The sequence below is a fragment of the Prionailurus viverrinus genome, chromosome B2 (assembly GCF_022837055.1).
Source record: "Prionailurus viverrinus isolate Anna chromosome B2, UM_Priviv_1.0, whole genome shotgun sequence".
NCBI lineage: Eukaryota > Metazoa > Chordata > Mammalia > Carnivora > Felidae > Prionailurus > Prionailurus viverrinus.
This window is the reverse complement of record NC_062565.1, coordinates 20,860,568-20,871,674: the sequence shown is the minus strand read 5'-3', so window position 1 is coordinate 20,871,674 and position 11,107 is coordinate 20,860,568. Positions and strand designations below refer to the sequence as shown.

The following is an 11,107-nucleotide window of genomic DNA, read 5'->3' as shown; positions in this document are numbered from 1 at the left end:
TCTTGTTCCAAATGACCATCAACAGGCAAAATAAAATGAACTACAACTTAGATTTTCCCATTACTTCGTAGAAAGTGGGTAGTGTTTTCTTCTCTATCTTCATAGCAAGGAAATGCATTACTAATGGTGAAAACTTCTCCAGAAACTGATGGCTCCGTGTAAAAATCGTTTTATACGTCGGAAATCGAACTTCCAGACAATTTTTCTGGATTACTGGAATACAAAAATTCATAAAAACTCCCCAAACAAAAATCTCATCATCTAAGCATGCTCTTCTCAATTATGTTTCTATTCAAAGCTTGGCTGGCACGGTTTCAAGGGATTGGCAAAAGTAAATGTTTAATAAGTAACCGTCCAATCGAATGGCCCTCATTTTTCGGCTTACTTCCGTCCGGGGACCGAGGAAATCCTGAAAAGCAGGGGCCGCGCTTTCCCGGCGGTTGCAGCCGAAGCGCTGAGCGAGCGGCCCCCGCCAGCGCAAGTCCTCCCCTCGGTGGCCGCGCCCGGCGCTCGGGTCTCGGGGACCCGCCCCTGCTCTCGTTCCTCGGGCCTCGGAGGCGCAGGGCGGAGCCGCGGGCCGGCGGGCACAGGTGGGGAGGGGCGGCCCGAGAGCGTCGGTGACACCCGCGGGGGGCGGGGAGGCGCGGCGGGCGCACCCCGCCCTGGGAAGAAACCGGCCAGGTGTGGCCTTGGTGCCGGATGCCAGCGGGGAGGAGACTCGCGCCCCCACCGACCAACACCAACACCCAACCGCGGCCCAGCTCCTCTGAGCCCTCGCCGCCCTCGGAGCCACAGCTCTTCCTCCCGCGCCTGGTCCCTGCCCGTCGTCGTCCCCGCGCCCGACCTCCGCCCGCCGCGCCGCGCTCGCAGCGGCCGGGACGGCCCTGGTGGCGAGGAGCGTCCCCGCGACCCTTTTGCCCCCGCCCCAGTTCCCGGCTTGGGGCCTCTCTTTTGAACCCCTCCACCTTCTCCGAGCCGGCCCGCCCTCGCTTATGCCTCGGCGCTGAGCGGCTCTCTGAGTGCTCGCCAACATGAGCTGCAACGGAGGCTCCCACCCGCGGATCAACACGCTGGGTCGCATGACCCGCGCCGAGTCCGGCCCGGACCTGCGCTACGAGGTGACCTGCGGTGGCGGCGGGGGCGGCGGCGGCGGCGGCGGCGGGGGCACCAGCAGGATGTACTACTCCCGGCGCTGCACGGTCACCGACCAGAACTCGGACGGCTACTGGTGGGTACCGGCCGGCGGGCAAGCACCGGGAGCCTGGGACCGGGGGGGGGGCGGGTCTCCGTACTCTCCTTGCCGAACCCCAGCATGTTAGGAAAGGGAGGCACCGAGCCCTCCCTCCTCTGACCGACGAGAAAAGCCAGGTCCAGAAAAAGGAAAGCCGTTTTGCTCGAGTTCATGAAAGCATTGCTTGTTCGCGCCGGGGCAGAGCCAGGTGTCCTGCCGCCCTGTGCGCTGCGCACACCCGGGTGGGTGTGTGTGCGAGCGGGGAGCTGAGCGGCTCCTTCCCTGCAAACGGGTTCTCGGTCCCGCCCTTCTCCCTTCCTGCCAGCCGGGGCTGGAGGCTGGCCAGCGAGGCGTGCAGGAGGACGCCGCAGGCCGGCCGGGCCGTGGGGGTCTCTGCCTCCTGGATTGCCCCCTGCGCCGCCGGGTCCGGCTGGCATCCCTTTTGTCCCCGCCGGCAGGTGGGAGGTCGGGCGGGCGGGGCTGCAACGACAAAACCCAATCTCTCCAACTGTAACCAAAAGTAGAATAGTAAAGCAGCGGGGGCTCCGGCTAGCCAGAGTCGGATTCGGGGCTCCTCGGGCTCCAGTGGCTTACTCCAAATTCCTGGTCACCCCGAGACCACCCCAGCTCGGGCGCCAGGGCTGCTGCGCCAACCAAGGGCTTTTGTGTAGAGGCCGTGCGTCCGGCCGCGCGGGGTCCGGTCCCGAGAAGGCCCCGCCTGGGCCTCCCCTGTTACCCAATGGAGCTTCCCCGCAGGGGCAGCAGGCCGACCCCAGGTCCCAGTTCACCCGGGACGCTCCGGTCGCCCTGGCCCCGCTGCGCCACAGCCCCAGCCGGCGAGCGTACCTGTGGCCCCGCTCCTGCGCCCTTTGTCTCCTCCTTTTAAAACTCGGAGGAACGACCTCGGTGTATTGCTAGCAGAGTGCGGGCGCAGGGTTGGCTTTTGGAGCCGGCGAGCGGGAGCGGGGACCTGTGGCGCGGAGGGCGCCGCTTCTCACAGCGCGAGCCCGCGACGCTGGGAGCCTGTCCCGGTCAGGGGGCCCAGTCGGGGGCCCAGTCGGGGGCCCTGCGGGATGGGGGCAGGGTCTTCTCAGAAACATCGCGGAAACTGATCGCGGGGGTCATTTGGGAGGGTGGGGGAAGATCATGAGGCTGCATTGACTCGGTCCCTAGAGCTGGACTTGGGATGCCCACGGCAGCCGTGAGAATTCCGCGGTCCGCACCCTCCCCCCGCCCCCCGCAAGCCCTTCCCCTGTAGGGCTTTTGGGAAACAGGCCGGCGTTCCAGAAGATTATTTACCCTGCCTTGTGGCCTTAGGCTGGGGAGGAGCAAACTGAATACACTCCAGGGGGTTTTTGTTTTACCAGCAGTTTTGAAGGCAGGACCAGTCGAGTTGCGACCTGTTTCCTGCTTCGATTTATTTATATATTTATTTTCCCCGAGCATCTTGATATTTTATTTTCTCTTTTTAGAGTTAGCGAAGACTTGTCTTAGCCTTGGCGCTCTTGTTTTCTGAACAAAATGCGCCTGGGGATTTCCAGGAAAAATGTGCCAAGTAGTAGGGAGAATGGGGAGAAAATTTTACTAGTTATCACTTTGATTTTTAACCTTGTTTTAAAACTTGGCCAAGCATTTAAATCCGAAACTCCACTTTTCCCTCTCAGTCTTCCTGTATTTGGGAAGGACGTTCTTTTCATCTACCCATTTAAATCCAAGTCAGAATTTTGCAAGGATTCTTGAGCAGCAGTGCTTTCTGGCATTTTACGAACCAAGTGTTTTATTTTCGTTTTATATTTTTAAAAAATATGAACCTGTTAATCTAGAGTCCTTATATTTTAAATTGACAATAAACATTACTGTTAATTGACCATTTCACTCCCTTGGCTCCTTGTAGAAGTAAATTTGTAATGAATTACTATATTGGTTAACGAACTGCATAAAGATACATGATTTATAAGGATTCTTCATGGAAACACTACATTTTGAGGGGGCTCAATGTTTTCTCATAGCATTATTTGCCAACCTAAACGCTGTTTATAAACATGTCAAGTTTTAAGTCTCTCTGAGAAGGGGAAACAGACTGGAGTTTAGAATTACTTACTTTTGGGGAGGGGTGTTTTTCTGCACTTTGAGGTCGATCTGCTAGGGCAGCGGGGTGTCTTGCTTGGAGGCCTGAGTCATTGTGGGGCCATTCTTTCGTGATCCAGTAATGGAGATTCTCCCAGCCTGCCCCCCCCCCCCCCCCAGTGGTGCCGCTAACCCTTGCTGGATTCAAGAATTAGCACACGAAAAAATTGCCTGCAACTGCTGACTTCTGCATTTAAAAAAATAATGGCGACTGACTTAGGAGACTTGAGGCTTTCACGCACCCAGTTTCGTGTGGTCCTTTTTTTTAATGGTTTTGTGCCCAGGGATTTGTTGTCCCCCGGCACGTACTTTCTAGAAGTAGGATGCCATGTATGACCCTGACTGCCCTCTGCCAAATGAATAAGGATTAAGAATTTAATAAGTGCTTTCTGACCAAAAGTTTTTCTAAATGAAGGTTTTTTGTTTGTTTTTAAAGCACCAAAACCTGTATGAAACTACTGGTTGAATTTAAACTTGTTTCTTTAAAACACTGCCACTTTATTGGCAGAATTAGATTGCTGATTTTTTAAACAATCTGTGTTTGTATTTAACCTTCCCCTAAATAAACTAATTTGAGTGTGTAAGGAGCCTAAATCTTATTTTTCTTTTTAAAATGACTTTAAAACAACGTCCTGTGTCTGTGCTTTGCATTGATAACACTTGTCAGTTCTTAAGACAGTATTTTATTTCATTTGTGGTTCTCCTTCTTCAGTGCCCACCCACCTTTTGTGTTTTCTTTATTTTAGGCTGAATGGAATCACAACTACTTTAACTTTGTTTTGCTCTACTTGATAAAGTTTGGTAAATGTTACGTGCTTGATGATGTAAGAGATATATTTTTGAAAATTTAAACTGTGGATTTTCTTATAGGATGTTACATTAATATCGCTTTCAATGAAAGCCAACTTACTGTCGCCTTGTTCCTACAGTTAAAAGAAATGATAAATCTGTAGTGAAATTTGGTAGCAAAATTCAGTTTGGTAGACAAAGCCCCACAGTTAGATCTCTCACTGATCAAAGTGTGGATATTGTAGGAGGATTAAAAGCCAAATATAGTCATTAAGCTTCAGAACTATGTGGTTATAAAGTTAATGCTTACTTCTCCCCAGAACTCGTGATTTCCAAACCAAAATACATGTGATCTATATTTTAATATTTGATATATATTTTAAAGTTTGTTTTAAACTAAGTGTCTTCCTTAGCAGGAGATAAACAGGTCCATTTGCATTGAATTTTAGAACTGGAGAGAGGGCCGAGGTGTACAAAGTTTCACTCTTCCACTTTAGAGAGAAGTCGAGTAAGACTTGCCCTAAATCCCAGAGTCCGCTCATGGCTAAGTTGGCAAGAGAACCCAAGGCTTCTCACCTTTGCCCTCCTGTCATTCTGTGCCTTTAGACCATGTGTACCTTGGGTATTAGACTGGACAGCCCTGTACTTAAACAATGAAAGAGTCTCAATTCCAGTCATTCATTCATTCATTCATCCAGTGAATACTGAACATCTGCTGTGTATTAGGTGTCAAGGAGTGTCAAAGGTGAAAATACAAAGACTTCTTTTTTTTTATTTTTTTTTAAATTTATTTTTGACAGAGAGACAGAGCATGAGTGGGGGAGGGGCAGAGAGAGAGAGGGAGACACAGAATCCGAAGCAGGCTCCAGGCCCCGAGCTGTCAACACAGAGCCCGATGCCGGGTTCCAACTCACAGACTTCGAGATCATGACCTGAGCCAAAGTCGGATGCTCAACTGACTGAGCCACCCAGGCACCCCCAAAGACTTCTTAAAAGGAACATAGCTTTTTAAAGAAAAATAAGTACTGTAATACAAAAGTATAGTAGAAGGTATAAATGACCGAGAGGCTCATACTGTACTGGAGGTACTAGTGAGATTTTATAAAGAAAGTTGTGCTGAATTAGATGTTGAACAGTTTCAGCTGATAAAGATGGGTGGGCAGAGAGAGCATTCCAGGGGAAGGAAAGTCTGGGAGGTGAAAAAGCAGCAGGTCTGCTTTTTGAGCAAGTGGGAAGCAGTAAGACTCAGAAGAAGGGTAGGTTGTGGCCAGAGCCTGGGAGATGTTGACTCGGTGGTGGGGAATGTGGATACAATGTAGAGGGGAGCCACGGCAGGTTTTTTTCGAAGCCAGTGATGGTCTCCTACGTTGAAGGAACAGGGACATAAGACTATCCTCTCGAGCTGTAGCACTGTTTCTGTGGTAGCAGTGAGCAGGGTGGAGAGGTGATGAAAGCCTGACTGAGGGTGGGGGCCTGGCCGCAGGGTAGGAAAGTAGATGGAGTGGAGTGGCAGCTTCAGCTGAGAACTGGATGTGAGAGGCCGGGGAGAGCCTGAGAAAACAGGCCTGGAGTCGGGATCTTCTAAATATTTTTCTGGGAAGCGATTGCAAAGTACGATTCAGTTTAGCTCAATCTATGGCTGATAACACTTCCATGGTTATTATCTTTGAGTAAGTTACATATTTTATAAAAATATCAGATGAGTGGTTAATAATAGCTACCATCACCTGGCAAATACCTACAGTGTGCCAGGTGTATTATATATGTTTTCTTAAGCCTCCTGACAAACTTCCCATTTTACAGATACAAAACCGAGGTTAAAGTAGTTAGTTTATGATTTGGCCTGCATCACACAACTGGTTAGTGGTTGAGCTGCACTTGAATCCAGTATACTACAATGGATCAAGAAAAGATCAAATCCTGGTTATTAGAATTCATCTTTTGGGGGCGCCTGTGTGGCTCAGTCGGTTGAGCTTCCAACTTCGGCTCAGGTCATGATCTCACGGTCTGTGAGTTCGAGCCCCACATCGGGCTCTGTACTCACAGCTCAGAGCCTGGAGCCTGCTTCAGATTCTGTGTCTCCCTCTCTCTCTCTCTGACCCTCCCCTGTTCATGCTCTGTCTCTCTCTTTCTCAAAAATAAATAAACATGAAAAAAAAAAAAAAGAATTCATCTTTTGTCCTGGTAAACTCTTCTACCTAAACCGAGTGTTTGCTTCTTTTTAACCTGTTGCACTCCTGTGAAATATTTATTTCATAACCAATGTATTCTTTTGTTAATGCTCCAGTAGGGTTTCCATCGGCCAAGGAAAAAACACAGCATGATGCTGTATTAAGCCAACTCATGTTGGTCAGACCTACAAAGCAGCTTTCAACAGCAGTTAATTTTTTTCTCTAAATATGGGCATAATTTCATTGTTGTTCAGGTGATTGAAATGTCTTGGGGAGGAAAAAAAACTGCTGATGCCCCTGATGCCTCAGTGCTGACTGCTTAGGGTGGAGCAAAGGAGGGCTTGGGTGTGACCTGGGGAGTCTAAGTCAACCCTCAGCCAACCTGTCTTTCCAGATGAGGAGGTTCTAGAAGGAGTGCTTCAGTCTGGAGGCCCAGGTGCTTAGGGCACTGCCCCACCCTTTGCTTTTCTTTCTCCCTCCTGCACTTGGTGGGAAATGGTCAGGTGTGGTTCTGATGTTGAAGGCACCGCCCCACAGACCCTAAGACTCAGCTAGCCTCTCTTTGAGGCAACATCCTGTAAAATGTTAGTGCCGCCCGGCAATTTACATCTTACCACCAACAGCTTGGACTGGTCGGGTCCAGAACCTGCAAGGACCTCATGGATGTGAAATCTACATTTCGTGAAAATGATGATGCTTTTGCAAATAGGTCTAAGTTCTTGCTTGGAATTACATTTTTAAAAAACATTTTATTTACTTTTGAAAGTTTATTTATTTTTTTAGTAATATCTTCCCCCAACGTGGAGCTCAGACTCGGGATCCCAATGTCAAGAGTCGCATGCTTTTCCAACTGAGCCAGCGAGGTGCCCCTGCAACTAAATTTTTTACATGCAAACATAACATCCCTGACTTCATCTGGCACCTGAAAAAAATTAAAAAGGAGCTGACTTCTTGATGGATAAGCAGATAACCTGTCAATGATTTTTTTTTAGGCTTCAGAATGAATGTAAGTTTTCTCATAGGGGAATAATTTAAAATAGAAATCCTTATTGTGGTATTGAGTTTGTAAGGACCAAATATTCCTAAGTCATTTCTGCTTCATGAAGGATAAAAGGACATCTTTTTCTAAATTTTCTCATCTCTTTAGGAAATTTCTTTCACGTTGTTAAAATGTATCAGTTTCTTTGAATCCTGTCAAGGTGTTATTTTCACATCTTCTTTTTTTTTTAATGTTTATTTATTTATTTTGAGAGAGACAGAGAACAGGGAAGGGGCAGAGAGAGAGAATTTCAAGCATGCCCTGCCATGTCAGTGTAGAGCCCCACATGGGGTTCCATCCTATGAATTGTGAGATCATGACCCGAGCCGAAATCAAGAGTCAGAGTTTCCGATTCTGTGTCTCCCTCTCTCTCTGCCCCTCCCCCGTTCATGCTCTGTCTCTCTCTGTCCCAAAAATAAATAAACGTTGAAGAGTCAGATGCTTCACCTACTGAGCCACCCAGGTGCCCCTTTTAGGTCTTGTAATAACCTCTGAAATGCCTCATATTTACTGCCTAATCCATTTCCTCTTTTTCTTTCTTTCTTTCTTTCTTTCTTTCTTTCTTTCTTTCTTTCTTTCTTTTTCTTTCTTTTTCTTTCTTTCTTCCCACCTCACCCCGGTTTGATGCAAAACATCTTTGGGAAAAGTTCAAAATTATGCATTGAGACAGATGCAAAATGAAAAATAAAACAAATCTGAGAAGCCTAGCCTAGCAAGCAGCAGCAGTGAGGATTGAATTTCTTCTGGGCTTTGTGGGCCTTTACTGGCTCCTCTGAGTGTCTTGTCAACCCCAGGAGGTGGGTGTGTTCCTACATGTTGCAGACGCAGAAACTCCAGGCACCGGCAGTCTAAGTCATTTATTTGCTCAAAGTCCCAGGCTGTACAAGTGGAAGTAGCTGAGCAGAGAGCGGAATCTGTCTCCCCGACCTCGAAAGTGTTTATATGAAGTTAATGGTATGTGATTCGTTTGCCCCGTGATGCTCCAATCCACGGAAAACCGTGTGAAGATAATGAACATGGGAAGGATGTGGAACTTTTTTTAGAGACTGCTTCCAAAGCTTATGGGTGGGGACAAAAGGAAGGCTCAGAGGAGACCCCTTTCTAAAATTTATAGAAAAAAACTCTCTTTGTACATTGTTGGGGTGGGAATGGGGGTAGGGGGCAGAATAGATGCGCCACCTGACTTGGCTTTGGAGATCTGGGTAATGAGAGAGTGGTAGTATCCTCAGATCAGCCTTTTTATTTACCGTCGTTTTGCTTCTCCTTTACTAAACCAAACAAATACACATTAAGTACCTTCTGTGTGCAAAACTGTGTTGTTAGGTGCGTGTGTGAGTCAAGGATGACTAAGATGTGAGACTTTGCTCAACAGGAGTAGGACGGACAGGTGTGTAAATAACTAGTGCAGAATGAGGGCAGAGGTGTGAACCTGAGAGCCTAGTGGAAGAGGCAGCAGTTTGGTCTGTAAGTTCTGAAGGACTTTGAGCTTGTTCAGTGACATTTCGACTGATAAGTAGTGTGTTTATTGTGTCTTGGAGGTAGGATATTGCCCTGAAATGAAGAAGTAAAGATGTTTTCTTTTTTCAAACGTTACCTTTCCACCCTTTTTACTTAAGATCCTCTAAAGAAACTCAGAATAGTTTACGTGAAAATGCTTTGAAAATTAGAAAGAGCTGGGGCTCCTGGGTGGCTCAGTCGGTTAAGCGGCTGACTTCGGCTCAGGTCATGATCTCACCGTTCGTGGGTTCGAGCCTCACATTGGGCTCTGTGCTGACAGCTCAGGGCCTGGAGCCTGTTTCAGATTCTGTGTCTTCCTCTCTCACTCCTGCTCTCTCTCTCTCTCTCTCTCTCTCTCTCTCTCTCAAAATTAAATAAACATTAAAAATTTTGTTTAAAATTAGAAAGAGCTAAGCAAATAGGCTTTAAGATCCATATTCATGCATTACATAATGATAATTTCCAACAAATATTTATTGAGCTTTTCTAAAGCCATTATTCTGTGAACCTGAATACAAAGAGACATAAGGACCCTGTGTTGATGGACTGAACAAAAGAAAGGCAAGAGATAAAGATGGTGGTAGAGCTAGACAGAGAGGGAGAGAGAGAGAGGAAGGAAGAAAAGAAGGAATCCAATAGGAGAGAAAGTGTATACACAAAAGCAATACAGAATTAGTGGGCACGGACCACGTGTACAATGAGCAGTACCGATTATTATAAAATGACTTTGAAAATCGGAAAGTAAATATTAAATTTTTTTCTTTTACCTTGTAAAGCTGCATGCACTCAAAATATTTGTCTTGTGTTTTTTGCTTATATTCTCGGCAACAGGCATTAAACTTAATGTCTCAATACAGCTAATGTTGAAGTCTTATTTCTAAAGAGAAGAATGTTATTTGGCAGTAGGAAAATAAAACATGAAAAGCTCTCTAATATTGTTCACATAATCATGTGGTCTGTCCTTAAAATTTGGATTAAGATCCAAAATGGGCTTTCCTTTTAGCCATTGATGAAGGGAACTTTATGTAAACAGTTAGAACCATTACTTGTTTAAACAAGTTTTAGAATGAATTTTTTTTTTTTTAATGTTTGTTCAGGCAGGTTCTTTATAGTATGAACCACTTGCCTTTGTATGTTTGAAGATAAAACAGAATTTCTGAGAAGTTAAAAACTTCGAAGGACTAATGTTATTTTTTCAAGGACAGTAATTAATTTTAGTTTAGAAGTCGTTATTTTTGATTGATTTGACCCAAGTAAGTTTTGTCTTCTTGTGGGCTTTTTTAAAACATTTTTTTTTTTTTACATGACATCTTTCATCTCCCATGCCACTGATGTGGAATTAAAAAATTGAACTTTGAGCTTTGTTAGTTCAATTCCCAACATGGTTTAAAATCGCTGCACCCCAACACCTATACATACCAGTATTGACAATTTTTTTTGAGGCCAGGGATTTTTAAAATCTCTATATGCCTGCTAAATAAGTACTTTTACTTAAAAATTATTTCTTCATCTGTGGTAGAATTTTGCATTTTTCCAGTCACCCTGTGAACTGAAGAGGAAACTTCATTCCCTGCCATTAGAAGAGACTTTTGTATTATGATCAGTAGGAGTGAGTTTGGTGGTTTCATAAAACAGTTACAGAGGAGTGAGCTAAAGAAATCTTAGATATCCTATCTAGCCTAACAGATGAGAAAACTGAGGTCCAGAAATTTCTGATGTAAAAAAAAAAGTTCTGAAATTGTGATGTGGTCAATTAAAAATATGACTTGACTTAAAAAGTTTTGAGTGGCACACAGCTGTAACAAAAAGGCACGTGCTCCCTGAGCAAGCTCTCAGGGAGCAATATTCTCTCTTTTCTGATTTTTCTCCTGGCTGTCATGCTGACGGATCCTGCACAGTGTTGAGCGTCTGATGGCAGACTGACTTGATGAGTCACAGTCCATTCGCCTGCACTTTCTCCCTGATTGAAGTACAGCCATTTCTACGTGGAGTCTTCCTAGGGCCGCAGACAAGCAAATGGAACGTGAAAGTGGATTCTCTTTTCCCCAGTCACTAAACCTCAGTCAGCCTGAGCCTCCCTGCCCCTGATTTTGCTGGACCCACCCATTAGAAAAGCCTATACCTGGCTCCCTCTCTCACCTCGCTCTGTGCCCAAAGGGTGTTCCTGGCCACACTGCAGGCTGAAGTGGGATTTTTACAGATGAGAGACAAGAGGGGTAGATTTCGCTTTGAGAATCAGAGGAAGTCTTGGGG

At 46.3% G+C, this 11,107-nt stretch overlaps 1 protein-coding gene across 2 annotated transcripts in view; it reads left to right on the top strand.

The window, feature by feature from the left end:
• Positions 1–903: 903 nt before the first annotated feature.
• The window catches only part of DSP (desmoplakin), a 48,536-nt gene continuing 38,332 nt past the window's right edge, over positions 904–11,107 (top strand). For both annotated transcript variants that reach the window (XM_047860151.1, XM_047860150.1), the window contains exon 1: positions 904–1,228. In XM_047860151.1, the coding sequence (XP_047716107.1) occupies positions 1,032–1,228 (197 nt within the window). In that variant the 5' untranslated portion in view covers positions 904–1,031. The remainder of the gene's footprint in view (positions 1,229–11,107) is intronic.